The sequence below is a fragment of the Apis mellifera genome, linkage group LG5 (genome assembly GCF_003254395.2).
Source record: "Apis mellifera strain DH4 linkage group LG5, Amel_HAv3.1, whole genome shotgun sequence".
Classification (NCBI taxonomy): domain Eukaryota; kingdom Metazoa; phylum Arthropoda; class Insecta; order Hymenoptera; family Apidae; genus Apis; species Apis mellifera.
The window spans coordinates 8,502,763-8,524,382 of NC_037642.1; the positions used below are offsets into that span (position 1 = coordinate 8,502,763).

The following is a 21,620-nucleotide window of genomic DNA, read 5'->3' on the forward strand; positions in this document are numbered from 1 at the left end:
GATCACATTAAAAAGTTTCGAGTGAGCGTAGTTGCTCAGCTGATCGACCCACGTGTTGGAGTTGCGCCTCGACAACGCGACACAGTCTCAATTGTCTATTAACCGCCCGATCAAAAAGAAATTTCGAATCATTGTGAATTTTTTTTTAACTTTTAAGTTTATTTAGTTCAAACAGTTATAGATATCAATTTATTTAATACATTGAGTTTTCATTTACACTAAATCTCTCCATTATTAGTGCATTTAACCGATGAATAATAGCACGAATTTTTAACGATCAATAAACAACTCCCGGGGATTTTTAGTCTGTTAGCGACTACGAACGCACTCTCACGTGAGATCAGGAATAGTTGTCAAAGTGACCACGTGTTCTTATGAATTTCCGGTACGTATTCTCGCGCCTATATGTACGTACAAAATCGCATGATTATTATTATCGATGATCGGTCTACAAAAAGATATAACGATCAAGACTAGTGAAGTTTTTGCTTGGATTACTAGTGTTATTTCTTGCTAGAAACACAAATTAAACTGTATGTATGAGTATGAATTTATAAATTTTAGTAAAAAATTTTAATAGTGTATATTAATATGTATTAAATTTGATTAATAATCACATAGTCGCCATTCTTTTAACATCGGCAAAATTATTTAATTGACAATGATAAAATTCATCGTTGATAATTCGCGCGCTAATTTAGATTGATTGAGAAACTTGTCTGATGATGAATATTTAAAATGAGTATTGTTTAAAGACACTTGTTGCTATACCAAGTAAAGATAATCGGAACAGTTGACTTTATTTGTCATAGCTTATCAAGCAGTATCGTTTAAAAAAACTTAATCTGTTCGACTGCATGTGAAGCATTAGAACGTTATGAACATGTGTAACAACATTAATCGGATATCAATATATATATATATATATATATATATATATATATATATATATATATATAAAATAATACGTAAGATACAAATTGCCACGTTGCTTTTACATTACCAAGGTATTTAAATTAATCAGATATAAATCAATCAAATGTATATTAAATTCATAATAATTAATAAATTTATAATATTATTAAAAAATATAAATAACATATTAAAAAATTTCATTTTTTTAAAAGAATATTTAACATTTTTTTATATATTATTTTAAAAAATGTTTGTGTAAATGTTATAACTTTAATTGATTATAATTGAATTAAATTGAAATATGATTATAATAAGAAAATAGGAATTAATTAACATGTCCGCTGATAATTGTATCGAATAAATTATAAAAACAAGTTCGCAAACAAAACATCAATTAACTATTAAATTTCAATTGATTAGTATTATAGGAAATCAATTTTTCATGTATAATTTAATGCATGATGCTTGAATAATTTATTTCAAGTTGTATCAAACTCGAAGAATTGTTTTTCTCTTGTTTTTCAATTTTTATTTGTAATCAATTAGTTCGTAAGTCATTAGATAACTTTTATATTTTTTCTTTATTATTACAATCTTATTTTTTATTTGAAATCATTTTTTTTTAATTATTAAGTAAAACTTGCTTTTGATTAATTTTAAATTTAATTTAATTTAAATCCTTAAATTTCATAAAATCATTATTTTATTTCTTAATTTTTATTGAACTCGAATTGAAGTTCAATGTCTATTTTTATGATAACAAATAGCAATTCTGTTCGCGGAAGTACAAAGAAACTAAACTATCGTATCTTGCAAACACAGGAAACGCGGGAATTGGTAATGAAATTTGACCTACTTACTTGATCGTATATATCGCGCAAATCTTAATACTTAAAACGAAAAAAATCTACTGCGAAGGTGTAACTCCTACTATATCATTCTTGAGAATTATCATAATTGGAATATTTCCTCATTTATGTTAAATTACATGGTAATCTTAAAATATCATACAATTTAAAATGATTATATCATGATTTGAATTTTTTAAGCTTCGAATGATCTCACGATAAAAAGCAAAAAATTTTTTTGTTTATTAAACTAAAGAAAAAAAAAAAAGATTAAAGATATATTTTATAAATATATTTTATCTGTGTAGATTGTTAAAACACATCTTCTCCGATTAGTCGTAAAAGTAGTTTGTTATGCGGCGAATCGTAGGGTCTATAATATGCGAGACGTACTAGTCATTTCATTGGCATGGATTTTCGTGATAGAACAAGGTCTGTGCGGCAAACTCGAGCGAGTTGCTCATCGACCCAACAATGTTCTCGACGATTATTATGCCTATCGTCACATCTCTATTATCCACTTCAATGTTCCGGATTGCACGGTCGCTGCAAAATTCAAGTAAACTTTGATTAAAATTGAATATAAAAAAAATTCCTTTATTTTTATTGTAAAAAATAAATAAGTATAATTCATGTATCCTTAGGTTCACTGTAAAAGAAGAAAAAATTGGTGGAATAGGTGGATGTTCAGCTCGAAATGTCTCTATATTTTTGAAATCTGGCAGTCTACCATTCGTACGACCTGATGGATCGAAGATAGCAGCAAAACTTATGAAAGAGAGACGTCAGTATTATTCTTTAGATATGGAAAGTAATGGATATAACGATTCGATAAGAATCGATGCACCTTCACCGGGTGATTGGTATGCCATTGCGTTTCGATCTTGGAGCGATCCTGATAATGGAAAGATTACGCAACAAGGTTAATTACCAAATTAATGAATAAATTACAAACAAAGAAGAGTTGATATTAATGATGTAATAGTATATAATGTATATTATTACATATTTGCAGGACTTGGAGCATCGTGTGATACTATATTAGATGCAGAATTACTATTAGAATCTGCTTCTATAGTTTCGTCAATGGATCCAAAATGGAAATATGAGGTGCATATGAACGAAAGCATGGATTCAGCTGTAATACAGTTATTAATTCCCGATGAGTTTGTGGAGTCTAATTTATTATTTACATCAAGTTGCGGTGAAGAATGCACGATCGCGGTTTACGTGACCGCGGAAGATTATTTAACAGGAATGACATTAAATACTACAAATGGCACTGTATTCTTCAAGCCCTATTCAGATGCATTTCATTATGTAACTCTTCGTTTGCTCTCTGGAAACTCCTCGAATGTATCCTTGCAATTATTCGATAATTCGTCCACTTATGACTTGGATCAAGTGAAGTTAGTGGATTTAATGAGGAAATCCTTACCCGATTTTTTTCTCTTTGATTATGAACATCTGCAAGGAAACAGTATAAAACCATCAGCTTTTAATTTAACTTCAAATACTTTATCCGTCCTTAGCTTCGAAATCGGTAGAGTATACGATGTTGGTGGTACATTGACTATAGGATTAAAAATAGTTGACGTGAAAGATAAAGGGAAAAAAAATATCATTGTGATCGCTTGCATTTCATTAGGTGAGCAATTGAAAATTGAATGAAAACAAAATTCTTATTATTCAAGCAATTCTTGTTCTATTAGGTTATTATTCGAATATCACTGCCGGTGGAAGTTGTACACGTATGGAAAATACAACGATCGCGGACATTTATGTGAATTCCACAGGGCCAGCCACTCTTCACATTCCATTTCCAGAACCAGGAATCTGGCATATAAGTTTGAAAGCATTTTGTGTGGAGGAAAATTGCCATTGTATCGGAACTTGTCTAAATAATACTATATGTGAAGACTGTGATTGTATGAATCCCTGCGATGCCAGAGTAGAGAGTCGTATTTCTTCATTACCTTGCATCGAAGGTCGGTGCAATTCTCGCGGGAAATGTATGCATTATATGAGTGGCGGTTTTGTATTTGCCGCATGTCATTGTTCAGGTGCTTACCGAGGTTTTGATTGTGCGGATGATACTTATGTACTCAGCAACAGCGACATAATAGTCCGAGTATTAATGTTAACATGCAGCAATCTGGCTTTCATTGCTTCTGTTTATGTGGCAATACGTCGACAATACTTCACAGAAGCTATAGTTTACGCTGCTGTGTTGTTCTTTTCAACATTTTATCATGCTTGTGAAGCTGGAGAGGACGTATACAGCGTATGCATTATGAGACTGAGTGTGTTACAATTCTGCGACTTCTTCAACGCTCTTTTGTCTATTTGGGTAACATTAGTAGCAATGGCTTCGTTCGGACCCAAACTTACTGCTTTTTGTCAAATAACTGGAGCTGTTATTCTCGCTATGAGTGCTGAAATGGATCGTACAGCCCTCTGGGTATTTCTCCTGCCAGCTGTAACGGGTTCTGCATTGATTGGTTTTTCTTGGGGTATAAGATGCAAGAGAAGAGGTACGATTCGTTATCCATCACGTCCTTATAGGTAAGCTATTTTTCTTTAAAAATTCATAAATGCCAATATTATTTGCATTATATAAAATGAAATTTATTTATATTTACAGAAACATTTATTTTCCGGCTGGTCTCCTATTAGTTTCCGTCGGCCTCGTTTGTTACGCATTTCTGCAGACAAGGAGTAATTACTATATTGTGCACAGTTTGTGGCACGTGTGTGTCGCTATAGGAGCTATACTCCTTCTACCAAAGCGAAAGTACATGAAATAATTGTTTTTCTGTAAAATGAAAGTTATTGAAAAGTTATATATTGTATTATATATTGAAAAAAAATCTCGTTGCCAATTTAATGAAAAAGAAAAAGGTACAAAAATATTTGTAGCAATTAACGGTGCTCATAATACGGTGGTACATCGAACAATATTACAATTACCAAAGATTTTATTCTTATAAGAGTTAAATAATATTTATAAAATAGTTAATTGTTCATCTAAATGCATATTATTAAGTAATATGAATTTCATTACAGCATTAATTGCTTTAATATTGTCTATCATTTGTATAATTATCTTAAGATAGAATCGCTCAAATGGCATTATGGCTTGATTGCTTGTTTATTAAGTTTATTAATATCAGTTATTAAATTATATTGCTTAATAATACGTTCAACAAAAGTTTTTGCTAAGGACCAAAGAATTTCTAGGATAAGCATAGATAATTATATATATAAAATATAATAAAGAATGTCCAATATTTTTTTGTAAAAATAAGATTACAATTTACCAATCTGAATGTATCTCAATATTCTGTAATCTATCATTGAATTCATTCAATCATTATGAATTCCTCAAGAAGTATCTTGAAGTTTAAATTCTAATATGGTTTATTTAGCATTTGATATTTATTTTTATCGATGTTAATCTTGTAAAATTTTATTTTTCTTAGGAATCAAAACCTCGCACGCGATTCATACATTAATAGAAATGATTATATATTTATATACATTGTAAAAGAAATTATTATATGTATATTGAATGATCATAATAATGTATAACGAACATTGTGTTCATACTAAAAGATAAATCGTTATACCATTTAACTCTATACGATCTTATTTGCCTTACTTAAAGATTGTATAAAGAACACGAGTCTCTCTAGGAAAGTTGTCACGTTATACGCTAAAGTGCGCGAACCAACGGTTCCATCACTTTACGTGGAAACAATTTCACTTTTCTTAATTCATATATACAAAATCAAATAAATGTGAAAAGGAAATCGCTATACTATTTGTCCTTTTAAATCTATTAAAAATTGTCTGCAATTACTATTTTACTTATAATTAGGATATAAATTTCCCGAAATGGGGAAATTGATTCTATTTGTGATAATAGATTATTTAATAAAATGGAACTATATAAAAACATTTTTATATAATAATCTTCTGTAATATACCATTGATTTTCATTATCATTCTGTTTGTTTAAAAACACACGCTTCTGAGAATTCATTGTATTATTAATCGAATCAGAATATTCATATCATCAGAATCTTTGACCTCTGACATTATTATATATTATAAAGTTCCAGTTCCTGTAGGCGTAGAATTTCCTGTGTTAATTGCGGCGATTGCAGTAATTACGTTTGATAAAAGGGATAACACAGTTTCCATGGAGAATCCGCAATGAGGATAAATCCGCGAACAGTTTCGACCAGCTCTTCCCGCTTCCACTGCCTCCTGTATCGCGGTTCCTTCCATAGTTGTACGGAAAATTTGATTCGTCGTAATCGTATCAATCACACGGTCGAGGGACGAAATTTTTTCATCGTTATTTAATTTATTGGCCTCTTTAACAGATGAAGAAGCTTGTTGCGAATAAGTACACACAATTCGTTGCATGCAGGATGTTGTATCGATACCATGGTGGGCCAGGACATCATCCATTTTTGTCATTATTTGTGTAAACCCGCTTTCTTCACCTAAAATAAATATATTTTGTTAGAAAATTAAATGATAAAAATTTTGATTCCGTATTCAATACAGAATTAATCACTAATTATCAAAATGAAATTAACTTACTTCTTGCATAATGACCATAAGTACCAGAAAGGACGTAGAGCAGTTTAGGAATAATGAGGATAGAACCTATTCCTATAATAGCGCCCAAGAACAATCCTCCTAAATCTATTTTTGCCGGAGAATACGTTGATATTCCGTAACCCTGCACCAATTTCAAAATTATTGAGACATGTTCAAAGAAACGAGAAGAAAGATGACTTACGCTTCCTGTGCTGCCAAGATTTGTGAAACTGAATCGAGGCTCTTGACTGCGATCCGTGATATCGTTACTGTCCATGTCATTCCGTTTCGCTGAAGTCTCGTTGCGAAGCTCTGCTTGAGAAGGCATAGCAAGTTGATCCTGGGACTTTGCACTTTTATCCATATAAATCATGGAACTCGGTATAAATCTGTTTACAATTTATTTTACTTATAAATAGTGAACTTATTACTTAAAATTTAGAAAGATAAATAGAATAGAGAGCTTATTATTTAGAAAAAAAAAAGAATCTTACCCTCCATCATCAAATTTTGGACTGCTTCTAACAATTGCCATTGAAGAAAATAAGAGTAAAATAAGATTTTGAAGATTAAACAGCATCTATGAAGATAAAATTTGAAAAAAAAAAAAAAAAAGAAAAACATTATACATTAAGAACATTATTTTTTCGACGATTCTATCTCCTTTGAAAGAAACATACCTTCGAAGAAATTAGAATTATCAAAGGAGAGTAATTCTTGAGGGCGTGTCGTATTGTTTTGAAGAAACTGAAGGATATTAACATTGTTCGTAGCATATATAGCCATGCACCTACTCCGAATCGTCACGACATGACAAACCATGGACATAATTGGAACCGGTGGTTTCGCTTTCATTGTTAGATTTCCATAGGACACTCTTACGGTCCGTGACTTGTTCGTCTTCTCTGAAAAATCAGCAGGACGTTAAACTGTCGCTGTGAATCACTTGCGACAGACGTTATTGTCCGAGCCCGAAATAATTTATCTTTCGTAAGATCGATAACGATCTTTTAACGCATTTTTGTTTATTTTTTTTCTTCTAAATCCATTGTTTTTACATTTCTTGAAAAACGATATTACTCGAGAAAAAAGAAAGACAAGATATTATACGATATGTCATCGTTCTAATTTTTATGATATTTGCAATATATATGATTTTAAATTTCAATAATTGAAATAAAAGAAAGAATATCTTTTAGAGAATATTTTATTTATATAAAAATCGTATAGAAACTTCGTGAAATTGGAATATCATATGTCAGTCTCGCAGTTATGCATTCGTCGTCCATTTGATTTTGAGACATAGAATTCGTTCTGCAGGTTGCTCTGGAAAATTCACGAAAGTCATATGCATACACTGACAAACCTCACATATGAATGCACACATAAATTAAAAAATGTTTCCAGTGTTTCTCAATCGTTATATATGATACTAACTTTCGCTTTAATTTTAATCAAATAGCAATCAAGGAATGAAAATATTTCTATATATATATATAGAAATATATAATGTATAATATATAATGAAAATTTTTATTGAATTTTCATTGAATTTTCATTCAAGTACATAAATTAATTTTTGTGAAAATAATGAATCGTAAGTGTAAATGTAATTACACGTATGCGCGAATTTGCGGAATTAGGCGTGACGATGACCAGTATAACAACAATGATATATATGTGTGATAGTAATTTCGTGACAGTAATTTAACTAGAAGTTTCTTTTAGGTTCGTTAATTCTGCTCGTGAAAATAGAATTTCCTATTTGACAAGAGTGGGCTGACTCTTGTACAAAAACTGGCAGCAAGGATCAAGCAATCGTCATACGTTTTCCTGTGTGCGCTTCAATTAGTTGATTTATTAACTCTTTACCTCTAACGGTAAATATAACAAAAAATTTTTACTTCTGATAATTTAATTTAAATTATTTATAACTGAACCCTTTTTAGAATAATTTGTCAGATTATTTTTAGTGGGATAATCATGAAAAATTCGTTTAATGTTATTACATTGTTATTATGTCTTTTACATTTTTCTATCTCGAAGGAGAACGTTAATAGAAAAGTAAAAAGTTCAAGAACTCATAGTAATAGTAAATTTGGGAAATATCCAAGTGGTGGATTGATCTCTTTCGATTCGGATCAAGATAAATTAAGTGTAAGATTTAATAAACAATTGTTAATAATTTTAATAATTTTATTCAGATAAATAAAATTTGTTTTCTTTTTTTTTTATAATTGCTAAAGATTGATTGGACAGTAACTATTCCCTTTATTTCGATACCTTTTGAACATAAAATAAGGGAGAACGGTGAAATTCCACCATTGCTCAATCTTAACACGAAATCTGTTGGAATCGTTGGATTAATAACCACATTGTTTAGCGTAGTTTCTCCATTATTCTCAAAACCGCATCCAGAATTCAATTACCGTAAGTAAATATGATATCGATTCTCTATATTTAAATTTACTTTCTTTATTTATATTCATTTTATTCTTATGCTCGAAAGGATCAATGGATAATGGCCAATGGTTGGAAATGGGAAATACTATCAACGAAATGATTTTTGGCAACAATTACGTGGCTCCATGTATGCAACGCATTGTTTGTTCGATCGTTTCAGTGGCTACGCATTCAGAGAATCCAACGAGTGCGGACAAAATAATTGATGGATTATCAAGGTATTATTGAAATTGAAAAGAGAAAAAAAAACTGAAAAATTTAATATTATGAAAATATTTTAATGTTCGTACAGTCACAATTGGTTCAAAGACATGACAAATGGTACAATCATTCAAGATGCTGTGATTACTGGACGGAAAGGAAATCATGATTGTGCTTATACTTATAAGGAGTGTTTAATAACACCAAAATTTCTAAAAACTATCATGAACGAATTTGGAATAGTATAACGATGTAAGATATATTTTTATTATATTATATATTATATCGTATCAAATATAAAAAAAAAAAAATATTTTTATATATAATTTAAAAATATTTTCAGAGATTTTTTACTCCTCTAGTTCATAAGGAAATATGTTGTTATTTTAATTCATGAAACTATGAAATATCTTCGCGTGCACTGCTGCGTGATCCAGCTATCACCATTATTTTAAAACTTTCACTTTTTGTTAAATTATCGTATGAAATGCTTAACGATGCTTCTGTGACAAATTAACGTATTTTCGTGGTATGTTGTTTTTTGCAATTATTATACTATAAAAAAATATTTCTGCGCGTCACAGAAATTGTCATCGTATTATTTGAATTAGAACACGAATACAATACAAAAATAGATATTCATTTTATACTATTTATGTATTATAGCGAACTACGAGTATATCAGCGATTATTTTTACTTTCATTTTATTATTACTTTCATTTCGAGATTTTTTTACTATATTTAGTAACTATTGTTACTAATTATAGCTAATTCAATTGGTGAATTCAATTCAATTCGTTCAGATCATTTAGGAGGAGATAACAATATCGCTGCTTCTGTGGAACCAGCTGCTATGGCGAGGTCATATGGCGATTGATTCATTTTATCAAAACATATCATGTCTACGTTGTATTCCATTAAGAATTTGATAACTTGTGTTCTATTATGAAGTGCCGCGAAGTGCAATGGGGTTCTTCCAGAAAAATCTTTCTGCGAGAGTATGGCGTTTGCCAATTGATATGATTTTAAACGTTTCACGTTTCCAGTGGTTGCCGCAATACACATTTTCTCTCCTATTATGCATGCGTTTCCGTGTAAATGTGCGCCGCATTGCATTAGAATTTTAATAATCTGGAAGATTGAAATGAAAAATCCGTTGAAATTCTTTCCTTGAACAAAAAATATAACGTTGGAGTGATATTGATACCTCATGATGATCAAATTCTATCGCATCGGTAAGAGGGGTGCGATTAAATCGATCTTTGATGTGAACGTTTGCACCCATTCGTAAAAGGCAGCGAACAATATTTAAATCACCTTCGCAGCAAGCAATATGCAAAGCTGTGCGACCATCTGCGTTTTGTTGCGAAATATCTGCACCCTGAGAAATAATATTATATATACGTATATATTGATTTGAATAAAAAATCAAATTAAAAAAAAAAAAAATATACCAATTATGTATATTTACATATGTTTTCAAGGCTTCGAGTTTTATTACGTCGCGACTTTGCACGGCGGCATTTAACATCGCAGGAAAAAGAATTGATCCCAATTCTTGATATTCTGTCGTCGAGGAGATTTTTAAAGATCTTGCAACCGCCTCCACTAGATCCAAATCTTCGAGGTGTGGAGGTCGTCCTGCAGTTAATTCTCCGCGTAGATTCGTTTGCATCATTTCGCGTTTCGTTTGCATATCCCATTCCTCCTTTGATAGTACGTAAGCGAGTTTAGTCAATGCAGCTTCAGGTGTCATATCGAAACCTGATATTATACCTAAAAGGTTTTTTTTTCAAATATGAAACAATTTCTTTTTTCATTCATTTCTCAATTTTGAACTATGCATTTTATATATATGTATATATAAAATTTCAATTGTATACTGTACCAGCATCAGAAAGAAATTTGGAAGGTTCATACAAATTTGAAACATGACCCGTTGAACATTGTGTAATATTAACAATGATAACTCCGCGTTTTGTAGCTGCGGATAATTCTTTGATTATATCTTCTCGATTAGAAGGAACATTTCCTGTTCCATAGGATTGCAACACAACACCTTCAATAGGAGGTTGTAAAAATGTTTTTACCAAATCCGTAGTCATACTTGGAAATATTCGAATCAATCCAACATTTCTATTCAAGGATGTATGTACATAAAATTTTTCTAATGTACATGGTCGAAATATTGTTCGATAATTCACTGCAATGCAGATATTCATTGTAATGACATTGATAAAATAAACGATATTAAAGACATTCTTAAATTACATTCGTATGCGGCATGTATTATATACACGCTAATGTATTTATGCTTTATAACAACAATTTTAGCACTTTAATGATAGTTTGTAGCAAAACGTGCATGCCGCAAATAATTAACACATACATATAAACATGTTATCACTGCGTACAATCAGTAGTACGTGTACATAAGTACTACTTACTCTCACTTTTTAAACATTTTGATAACTATTTCTTTGCATTTACACTTCTACCTAATGGATGAGAGAATATTTCATGAAAGCAAACGATCCACTCGAAAATCAAAACCACAGTCAATTAAGTGAATTGCATCCTGTAATTGGGTCAGCTGCTAACCTTCTATATTGATGTTGGCCTTGGCCAAAAGTGGGAAATTCGGTGAATCGAACGCTTCGAATGAAGTGGCCGATATTTTGCAAGTACGATTTCCTCTCATCAAATTCGTTCCGAAAAACACGCATACTTCCGGTATGTTATGATTTGCAGCTATTATTAGAGACGAGAGGAAGTTGTCCAAACCATCGCTTCTGCTGTCAAAAATTGGAACTTGAGAACCAGTTAAAATAACTATTTTACCCAGAGATTCAAGCATAAAAGATAGAGCAGATGCTGTATAACTTAATGTGTCTGTTCCATGTAGAACGATGAATCCATCAAAATATTCATAAGATTGCTAAAACGATGAAAATTATATTATAAACATTTTTTTAAATTATCAAAAAACTAACTTAAAAAACTTTAAAAACTTAATTACAATATCAAAGACTTTACATTATATAATTTAATTTTATTTATGGACGTTTGTTATTCATTTACATATATTCCCAAAACGAGTTTTCCATTTTGATGTATGTATATGTACTGTATGTATGTATGTATGTGTACTGTATGTATATATATACGTACTACAAATACATATATCCTCTGATTAGACTATATTTATTTCTGTACTATATATGTATACATATATATACATATATATAAAACTAATGTACATATATAATTTATACTTTACCTTAATATCATTAGCAATGTGTATCCAATCATCCATAGTCATGTTACTAGAATCGCAGAGTGGTGAATATTCTAACACATTATAAATGATACGTCTACTATCTGTTGCAGTCATTCTTAAAAATATATATATATATATTATAATTTGAAATATAAGTTGAAATTTATTATTAATTTATTTTATACTTACGGAAGTACCAGCGGTCCCATCGATCCAAATCGTTTTTCCGTATATTCTCGATCGTACATATGTGGATAATTCCGTAATTTCTTCACAAAAGCGTTTGGTTTAGGTACAAGAACTGTAAAAAGAAATCGTGTCATCTTCACATTTATTATTAGATTGTCTCAATTTTAATTTTATATAGGAAAGAAAAAGTTATAATTATAATATTACCTCCATTTTCATTTCTAATCATGCCAATAGTACCGCCAGTATAAAGAACAAGCACATGACTTTCACGAATATTTTCAGTGGTTATACAACTATTACAAATGTTATTTCTCAAGTGATCCATTCCACTTTCCTTATGATTATCAATATGATTTTCCACGTGCAACATATTTAAAATTAAGCGCTCCACGTGTCACAGTACGATGTTATCAGTGCGAGATTTCTATTGAGAATGATTTGTTATATTATTTCTGTCATTGAACGTAAACGTTGAATCAAGGTCTGAAACATACATATATATTTTTCTAATTGATATATAATATAGATATATGGCAAAAATCTCTGGAAACAATTAATTTAAAATATATTTTTCATAATATAAGACAGAATGTGAAAGATTATTGATACATAGAAATGAAGATTAAATATAGAAAATAAATTTTTTCGATGTTCCATATTATTGTTCCTAATTCGAAAATATTTGATACAATAAATAAATATGACATAATGACTGTATATTCAGAATAAATTTCATCATATTATATCAAAGTTCTAGAAAATGATACGCATGCTTATTGGCCTTAGATAGTGTCTAACAAAATAAAGATATCATTGAATTTACAACATTAAATTGATGTTATATTTCATCGTAATTTTTTTTTACAAATTTTGTAATTATCATTTATAAAAAATTTTTTTAACATTTTTAACATTTTTTTCAAACATACTATATGATGTACTATATGATATCAAATCAATATATAAAAATCAATATATAAAAATGTTTTATATAAATATTAAAATAATGTTAAAATAATTTTAAATGAAAATACAATTAATCGTATAAATATATTATATAATCTTATAAAATTTATATAAACATAAATAATCTTATATAATTATTTATTTTTTTCCACAATTATTTATTTATATAAAGCTGGTTAAGCTTATTTTAAATATATATAGAAAGTAACAATTTATAATCTCAAATTTATCTTTCATATTTTTTTATATATCCAACTTTCTTAATCATTTTCAAATCTTGAATTTATCCTAAAAAATATAATTTTTAAAGAGTAATCTTATGAAATTATTAATAATATGCAATGTACCTTTGGAATATGACTCCATTAGCTTATCAAAGCGGAACTTAACAATATCATATGTAACCAATACTGAAGATCCACAAATAGTTGTCATTAAATTAGCTTGTACGCCTTTATAAAAACCAAATAGGCCATCTTTTGCTATAATATTATTCATCTAATAAAATACGAAAGAATCTTATTCATTAAATAAAATATTTGTTAAATATTCATTATTTTACTGATTATTTACAATTTTCTACTGACCACATGTCGCATTGGCGGATATTCAATTGCATTACGTCCGCTCCAAAGCATTTTTTGTCTGGCTAATGTATCAAAAGGATAAGCTACAACTATCGCGGCCCAAGATGATGATTGTGCAAGCAACAAGGATACTAAGAATGGTACAGTTACTGTATGAGAATTTTTATCATCTTGTAAAGAATTACTCAAATATATTCGTTTACCAATTGTATAACCACCAAAGTAAACAGACCTATAAAGTTTAGTCTAAATTTTTAATCTAAATTGCCACATTATGGGATTAAAATTTTATTTATTGTTATTTCATTCTATTTTATTTATTTATTTGAAGAATTATTTAATATAATAGAATCCAAAATTGTATCAATCGAATTCTTTTGAAATAGTTACAATAATAATTCAGAAGATATTAAATTAAAAGAAATTAACAAAAGAAATTAAATTAAAACAAATTCATTCAATAAACATACTAATATATTTAAATTCACAATTAATAATAAAATTAAGTACTATTGTTAAGTATTATTTTAGTTTTACTTAATAACATACTTTTACTTAATATTCTTAAGTATTACTACTATAAAACCTGTACGAGGAGTGCGCGATCGCCATGTAGAACGATCCTTGATAAAAACCTCTATAACCATCGTTCTTATAAACTTTCGTTAAGCAATCTTTTAGATTAGAAAATTCTCTTTTAATAATCTTGTCATCGCCGACATCTACGCTTATTCGTGTATTGCAGAAATTAAGGGGATAGAGTATCATGGTGGAAGTAGCACCGACAGAACCACCGGTCAAAAATGGTAAAATGATGTGATTGTAAGTTCCCGATGGAATTACCTGCATAACATTATCTAATTTACAGATATAATGTTAAAAAAAATTAATAAAAAAAAAATTATAAATTAATCTTTTAAACGAACTCTTCGAAAAATTTCGTAATATATGTCATAAAAGGAAAAATGAATCGCTTGAGCTGGAAAATATCGACAAACATTGAGGAGATTTCCGCGCCATAAAGATAAGAATCCTTGTTCCTTAGGTATTCTAATAAATGCATTTAAAACACCACTATATGGAGCTCGTTTCTGAATTCCTATTTGACGGCTACTCGCCTGTGTCTGTAAAATCAATTTAATCCTTTCTAGCGGTGCAGTCATACTTCTAAATATGATTGCCAAAATTCCGGAAATAATGAAAGAAGCTCCGAAATCAATTGCGACATGTAACCGAGTATCTAGTCCATTCAATAGTTTAGCATCAACCTTAGAATCAGATTGTGTTGTACGTTTATCTCGGTTCTCCATTGATACTATTTAAAAAGATATTTAAAGAGATTTTTCAACTTAAAAGACTTATTAAATCTTATTTGTTTAATATAATATTAACTCATTTTATTTTTCAAAATAAATTCAAATATATATTACAGACAAATATATATTAGACAAATTCAACAAATTCAAATATGTATTAGACAAACTTCGTTTAATCAACTTTAGTCTATATCGCAATAATAGTTACACACAAAAATCTTTCTATATATGGACCAATAATAATGTTTAAATGGAATTATAATAAGCGACCAATCATTTTGCAAAATAATGTATATTATAAATCGAATTGCGAATTAGCATAAAGTTATATATTGGACAGAAAAAATTACTGTATTTAACATGGTTGGAACTAATATAAGAGATAGACTTGACACTTACAGACGCCAGAAATATAGAGAACAAATGACAAAATCTATTAAGAATATGATACAAACTATCTTACCATGGAATGGAAATAAATCAGCTGAAGATATTTTGGCAACAACTCCAAGTGATATTAAAGTAAGGTTATATTATTCATGACGTATACAGTTTTTTGAATATTAATACGATAATTGAACATATTTTTATATGTCAATAATATTAAATAATCTACTATAGAAAATACGTTTATTACATAAAAAATTATTAAAATAATATTTTAAAATTTATACAATAGATCAGTATGATTAATTATTAAAAGCTTGCAGGATAATCAAGATATGGAAAGTACCTATTCAGATGATACTGAACACCAATCACAATGTACAATACTAAGAATAGTAACATATCTATTGTATTTTCTTCTATGGGCTACCTTATATATAATTGCAATTGAATATGAATTTGGAGCAATATATTTTATTGTGTCTACATTAATATTTATTTGTTTAAATACTCGATCTAGACCAAAAAAACCAGGTGAACTTAGTGCTTATTCTGTATTTAATCCAAACTGTAAAGCTATTGAGGGAACACTTGATGCTTCACAATTCGAAAGAGAAATAAGATATGGTATAGGAAACATACATTAATTTAAAATGATCTAATTTATCACAGGCAAAAATAATACATGTTTTGTACTTACATGTGTATAAATGACTATATAATTTGTAATAATATAAAAATGAAAAAATAGGAACTTGTAAGCAAAAAAATTAAATTAAATGTAAGATAAACATCAGTATTAAAAAATTCAGTAATCAGTGATAATTATTAAATATTACCACAATCATTTTAAAAAAAATTTTAAGTCTAAGTTTTTATATTTTTATATTTTCTCTATTGATCTTGTAAAAGTTGTATAGCATTTTCATAACATTTTATGATCTCATTAATATGCATTAGGATTATATTAAAAGGCTCATGATTCAATTTAAAGAGTTTTATCCAATCAGTTTTAGATTGATATTGTTTATCAGGACATAGAAGAATTCTATCCAAATCCATCAATAAATCATTTAATATTCTTGTATCAAGAGTGCTATAACAAAAAAAAAAGGATAGATCCTTTATATTTCTGAAATATTATAATATATACATATAAAAATTTTATGTAATAATTTGTGAATATATTACATACTTAATGTTATCAATTCTATCAATCTTTTCATTTAAGGTTTTAATACTAATTAAGAATTTATCCAAGGTTTGTTGTATTTTTTCTAGAAAAAAAAATTTTATTTAAAATTATAAAATATAAAGTATTGATATATTTTGTACCTTTATGTTCTAACAATTCAATACGATTTATAGATTCTAATGCTTTAAAGGCAGTTTCATTGAAATAATTTGGGTTCCATTTTATTATCAAACATTCAGAGAATCTCCAAATAGTTTGAGCAAGTATTTGTGCTATTATTATTTTACGTATTTCTTTTTCATGATGATTTTCATTATGTGTAATATCATTATTCTAAAAATATAAAAAAATGTAAAAATTGTTTCTTATTTAAATTTTTATATTTAATACTATTATTTACCATAAAAGACAATACCGCATGAGGTATATCTAAAGCCAGTCGGGAAGTTGTAATATTATAAGGTATGTTATTTAAAGATAATAATTGATTATTATAAGAAAACCATTTTTTTACAATATTAGCAGATTCTAGAACCATAGATTGTACTATATCTGATCCAGATACAATAAAATGACCTTTACCTGAAATTTATTGAAATATGTAAAAAATTAATAATCTTTAATTTGTTTATCATAACAAACCTTGCAAAGCTTGATGATGTACTACAATATAAGCCATAATTTTATGGGGCATAAAATTAGATAATACTTCTGTACAAGAGTTGGAAGATCCCGAAAATAAACAAAAAATAAGAGATCTACGAGGTTTCCATTTATATTCTTTTTGAATTTGATTAAAAATTTTTGCCAATTCCAAAGCAACACCGACGCCTTCGCAACTGACTGATAAAATTATATACCTATCTGAACATTTAATAGTGAGTAATATATACATTTTATACTTTTATATTTATATAAAATATAAAAAAAATTAACTTACCTGATTCTCTAGATCCTCTAATAGTAGCCATAATATGCGATTGATGTTTAACAACTTTTTCAATAAGTGATAAATTCGATAAAATATCATTCACTTGATTTATATCATCTTCTTTTAAATTGAAAGATTCCCATTTCCTATTTTATAAATATTTAAAAATAATAAACAAGAAAAATTTAAGTATTTAAAAAAAAATGAACATATATACCTTTCGAAATCAGCATCAAGAGGCGCTCTTTCTAATTGTTCGAGTACTAAACGTTGAAGATATTCAGTATTCTCTAAACCATTTCCCGCTAATTCAAGACGTTTTTTTTCTGCACGAAATTCTATAGCCCTTTGTGTGGCAAAGCGGCCAAGTAAAAATCCACATAATAAAGAAAGAAAACCGACAGAAAATATTAACGAAAAACATATACGTTTTGTCACAAATTCGCTAGACTCGCTAAGTCCACGAGCCATTTGAAAGCTAAGAACTCGTTGCATATTGACAATCTTGAACACACTTTTAAATAATTCAATAACTATTAGTTATCATACTTTAGAGCAGTTTTTTCCCACAATATTAAATGATAATTTATTTATCGGAAAAAATATTAAAAAACATAAATTATCATTTCTTGTTAAATGATAAAAAAGAAAATAAAAATATTATATTATTAAAAATTTATATTATTTAAATTAATTTAAATATTATCAAATAAAAAAATTAATGTTTTACAAAAAATAATATTTGGAAATAATTTTTTTATATTAGAAATTATAAAAATAATAATAAATTTAAATATAATTTAAAATTCATTTCAAAATAAAGATACGCAAAAGATATAATGCAATAAATTCAATATTGACACTATGCAAATATTATGACTGATTTGTTGTCTCCGGTAGACCACTTACTTTAACACTGCGTGGAATAAGACTGATATATTTGTCATTTCGTCTAGTTGGCTTTCCACCCCTCTACTAACATTTTGATTATTATATTTTTAATAGACGTATTCAAATAAAAATTGAAAGTAAAACTTGTGAATTACGATAAAATATTACATATATTTATATTGTATTTATTTATTAAATTTTTATATTTACAAAAATATATTTATTTATTTAATATATATATATATATATATAGAATAAAAAAAATCAATTTTTGCAAATGTGCTTATAAATATTTTACGAATATTAATAAATATTTAATTATTAATTTTTTTATTAACTTTACAATATTTAATTAAAATATTTAAATATTTACATGCATTTAATATTAATAATTAAATAAAAAATTTCTAAATTTTTCATAGAAATGATGAGTATTTTTGAGTATTTTTTATACATTTAAATATTTTTTTTTTTTATTAAAATATTAAAATAAAATGAATTGCATTTTAAATGATATTTATAATCGTTTGATATAATGATTATAATATTATGATTTGTTATAATGATATTTATAACAACATGATCACAATGTTTGCATCCAACTTATTTCGAGCAATAATATGATGATGGTATTTCATTTATAAATAGTTTTCGATATATTATATGTGTGTAAGGTTGTTTAACTATAGATATGCTATTTTAAATTCAAACTATATAAAAACATTTATTGAATTAATATATTCTTTTATTCATTAAAAAAATTCTTTTATTTTTAAAAAAATAAAATAATATAATAAAACATTTATGAATGAAATATTTATATTTTTTGTTGAAAATTATGAATGGAGAGACATTATTCATTTTCATTATTATTTGCAGAATTTATGATCAATTGATAAAAAATATATAATAAAATTGATATATAAAATTTATAATATTTTTTTATCAAAAATATAATATAAAAAATAATAAAACAATGATTTCTTTATTTTTATTTAATTATTTTCTAAAACTGCGCATGTCATGTTTTTTACAGTTACAGTCCCTCTAGCGGAAATTTTGTCTAAATATTTTCTCTACTAAAGAAAGCGTCCATTGATTGAAAGCGTCCACATTTACAGCACGTGGCAATATTCTTAAGTAAAGTTTAGGATTTATTGAAAATGTAAGTTTCTTTTATTAATTATTCTTTTTTTATATTATTATATTTTATTAAATATTAAATTTACTAATAATAAATATATTATATCATTTAATAAATTAATTTAGAGTAAACATGTCAATGCTAACGTGCCCAATTGATATAAACAGTGGATCTGCTTATGAATTCATAGAAAAACAAACTTCACTAAAAAAATCAGTAAGTAAATTTTACGCTAATAAGATATATTTTAAAGTATAAACAATATAATAATTAAAATTAATTAAAATTATATATACTTAAAAATAATAAGAAATGAAATTGCAGAGTGCGTTAATTAAAAAACACAAAAATAAAAAACAATACACTTTTGATTCATCAAGCCAATTAGGAACCGTCCCTCTGGAAAGTGTAGAAAATTTATATGTTCCTACGATAGAAGATTGGAAAGAGGTTTTTAATTATTAAATATTTCTTATTCTAAATATCTAACTATGCATATTATTTAACCGCATGTATTAATTTTAAATATCTATGCATAAGTACATATTGACTACATAATTTTGAACATCTATATATGATTATATATTTTTTAACATTAAAGGAAAATGTACCAGCCTACGATCCTTGGAAAGTAACTGAAAAAAAAGATATCATACGATGTTTAATAGGAGGTTCAAAAACAACAAAGAAGAAATTTATACTAGCCGAACAACAAAGGATTTCAAATCTTCATAAAGATAGTTCTTGCAATTCAAATTCAAAAAATAATTTTGTGAGGTTTCATATTTAAATACTTATATTTAAAATATGTTTTATATTTAAAATATGTTTTAAATATAAATTCAATTCTTTTATTAAAAATGTATTTGTATTATTATACAAATATAAATTTGTATTATCATACAAATGTAAATTTGTATTATCATACAAATGTAAATTTGTATGATAAATAATTTTTATATCTTTATTTCTAGAAGCATAAGGTAAATATTTCTCAACTTATTAAAAATTTGAGAAAATTAAATTTGAACGATATTGATATTTTAATAAAAAATATTGATATGAGTAAATTATTTATAAGTGAAAATAATAAAAAAAATACATTTATAGAAGAAAAGTATACACAAGGAACTATTGACAAGGTAAAATAAATATTATATTAAGTGCAGAAAAATTACATTAAAATAAATATATATGTAAAATGTTGCAGATATTGATATATAAATTTAAAAAGTTGATGCTTAATCACTTGCAAAAATAAATTTTTCAAAAAGAAGAAGTTAAAATTAGAAATATTACATATACTATTAGATGATTAAATGTTTTCAAAATTTTCATTACTTTTAAAATAAGATTATAATATAAATATACATTTTATATATATATATATATACATATATATATATTTTTTTCATATATTATAAAAACAATAATTTTTAGAATTTATATTAATTCTTTATCATTATTATTAAGTTTAAAAAAAATGCATGTTATTAAACTAATAAGATGATTTATTCTTTATATATATGTGTGTGTATGTATATATATATATATATATATATATATATATATATGATTTTTGAAATATCCATTATAAAAATTATCTTATAATTTTAATATTTACATTTATAATATTTATAATATTATTTTACTTTATATATGATATACATATATATATATATATAAACT

General features: G+C 26.9%; 8 protein-coding genes across 17 annotated transcripts; 4 read left to right on the top strand and 4 right to left on the bottom strand.

The window, feature by feature from the left end:
• The first annotated feature begins 376 nt into the window (after positions 1 to 376).
• Positions 377 to 5,575, top strand: LOC551619 (transmembrane protein 8B). Its single transcript, XM_026440922.1, has 6 exons — positions 377 to 533; positions 2,072 to 2,322; positions 2,408 to 2,685; positions 2,779 to 3,411; positions 3,476 to 4,328; positions 4,408 to 5,575. Exons 2-6 carry the CDS (start codon positions 2,144 to 2,146, stop codon positions 4,568 to 4,570), a joined length of 2,106 nt encoding a protein of 701 aa, XP_026296707.1. The 5' UTR covers positions 377 to 533; positions 2,072 to 2,143; the 3' UTR covers positions 4,571 to 5,575.
• Positions 5,576 to 5,843: 268 nt separating this feature from the next.
• On the bottom strand, positions 5,844 to 7,844 carry LOC102655168. Its single transcript, XM_026440930.1, has 5 exons — positions 7,058 to 7,844; positions 6,872 to 6,957; positions 6,580 to 6,766; positions 6,378 to 6,519; positions 5,844 to 6,277 (listed from the first exon to the last, which is right to left on the bottom strand). Exons 1-5 carry the CDS (start codon positions 7,151 to 7,153, stop codon positions 5,874 to 5,876), a joined length of 915 nt encoding a protein of 304 aa, XP_026296715.1. The 5' UTR covers positions 7,154 to 7,844; the 3' UTR covers positions 5,844 to 5,873.
• On the top strand, positions 6,681 to 9,362 carry LOC102655563. Of its 2 annotated transcripts, XM_026440931.1 has the most exons (6): positions 6,681 to 6,758; positions 8,106 to 8,257; positions 8,327 to 8,534; positions 8,624 to 8,807; positions 8,887 to 9,058; positions 9,133 to 9,362. In XM_026440931.1, exons 3-6 carry the CDS (start codon positions 8,361 to 8,363, stop codon positions 9,287 to 9,289), a joined length of 687 nt encoding a protein of 228 aa, XP_026296716.1. In that variant the 5' UTR covers positions 6,681 to 6,758; positions 8,106 to 8,257; positions 8,327 to 8,360; the 3' UTR covers positions 9,290 to 9,362. The 2 variants fall into 2 exon arrangements, with proteins under 2 accessions (XP_026296716.1, XP_006564853.1); XM_006564790.3 differs by lacking the exon at positions 6,681 to 6,758 and having other exon boundaries at positions 7,934 to 8,257; positions 8,340 to 8,534.
• LOC551548 (L-asparaginase) lies at positions 9,098 to 16,021 on the bottom strand. Of its 3 annotated transcripts, XM_016912386.2 has the most exons (10): positions 14,068 to 14,210; positions 13,828 to 13,978; positions 12,719 to 12,997; positions 12,512 to 12,623; positions 12,323 to 12,437; positions 11,644 to 11,980; positions 10,931 to 11,245; positions 10,514 to 10,818; positions 10,250 to 10,423; positions 9,098 to 10,173 (listed from the first exon to the last, which is right to left on the bottom strand). In XM_016912386.2, exons 3-10 carry the CDS (start codon positions 12,882 to 12,884, stop codon positions 9,847 to 9,849), a joined length of 1,851 nt encoding a protein of 616 aa, XP_016767875.1. In that variant the 5' UTR covers positions 12,885 to 12,997; positions 13,828 to 13,978; positions 14,068 to 14,210; the 3' UTR covers positions 9,098 to 9,846. The 3 variants fall into 3 exon arrangements, with proteins under 3 accessions (XP_016767875.1, XP_026296708.1, XP_026296709.1); XM_026440923.1 differs by lacking the exons at positions 13,828 to 13,978; positions 14,068 to 14,210 and adding an exon at positions 15,847 to 16,021; XM_026440924.1 differs by lacking the exons at positions 13,828 to 13,978; positions 14,068 to 14,210 and having other exon boundaries at positions 12,512 to 12,645; positions 12,719 to 12,929.
• On the bottom strand, positions 13,297 to 15,377 carry LOC107964398 (ADP/ATP translocase 1). Its single transcript, XM_026440881.1, has 5 exons — positions 15,066 to 15,377; positions 14,654 to 14,910; positions 14,068 to 14,299; positions 13,828 to 13,978; positions 13,297 to 13,307 (listed from the first exon to the last, which is right to left on the bottom strand). The coding sequence occupies exons 1-5, from the start codon at positions 15,375 to 15,377 to the stop codon at positions 13,297 to 13,299; spliced, it is 963 nt and encodes a 320-aa protein (XP_026296666.1).
• LOC100576165 lies at positions 15,440 to 16,521 on the top strand. Its single transcript, XM_003250469.4, has 2 exons — positions 15,440 to 15,905; positions 16,094 to 16,521. The coding sequence occupies exons 1-2, from the start codon at positions 15,744 to 15,746 to the stop codon at positions 16,415 to 16,417; spliced, it is 486 nt and encodes a 161-aa protein (XP_003250517.1). The 5' UTR covers positions 15,440 to 15,743; the 3' UTR covers positions 16,418 to 16,521.
• LOC726107 (probable glutamate carboxypeptidase LAMP1) lies at positions 16,311 to 18,916 on the bottom strand. 6 transcript variants are annotated; one of them, XM_026440928.1, is made up of 8 exons: positions 18,806 to 18,916; positions 18,114 to 18,410; positions 17,906 to 18,042; positions 17,608 to 17,829; positions 17,381 to 17,394; positions 17,106 to 17,298; positions 16,966 to 17,047; positions 16,311 to 16,866 (listed from the first exon to the last, which is right to left on the bottom strand). In XM_026440928.1, exons 1-8 carry the CDS (start codon positions 18,841 to 18,843, stop codon positions 16,665 to 16,667), a joined length of 1,185 nt encoding a protein of 394 aa, XP_026296713.1. In that variant the 5' UTR covers positions 18,844 to 18,916; the 3' UTR covers positions 16,311 to 16,664. The 6 variants fall into 6 exon arrangements, with proteins under 6 accessions (XP_026296713.1, XP_026296712.1, XP_026296711.1 ...); XM_026440927.1 differs by having other exon boundaries at positions 17,366 to 17,394; XM_026440926.1 differs by having other exon boundaries at positions 17,381 to 17,547; positions 18,806 to 18,911.
• Positions 17,698 to 21,210, top strand: LOC100576759. 2 transcript variants are annotated; one of them, XM_006564781.2, is made up of 7 exons: positions 17,698 to 17,843; positions 19,824 to 19,952; positions 20,057 to 20,147; positions 20,256 to 20,381; positions 20,533 to 20,703; positions 20,906 to 21,073; positions 21,142 to 21,210. In XM_006564781.2, the coding sequence occupies exons 3-7, from the start codon at positions 20,064 to 20,066 to the stop codon at positions 21,190 to 21,192; spliced, it is 600 nt and encodes a 199-aa protein (XP_006564844.1). In that variant the 5' UTR covers positions 17,698 to 17,843; positions 19,824 to 19,952; positions 20,057 to 20,063; the 3' UTR covers positions 21,193 to 21,210. The 2 variants fall into 2 exon arrangements, with proteins under 2 accessions (XP_006564844.1, XP_006564845.1); XM_006564782.2 differs by having other exon boundaries at positions 20,909 to 21,073.
• The last annotated feature ends 410 nt before the right edge of the window (positions 21,211 to 21,620 follow it).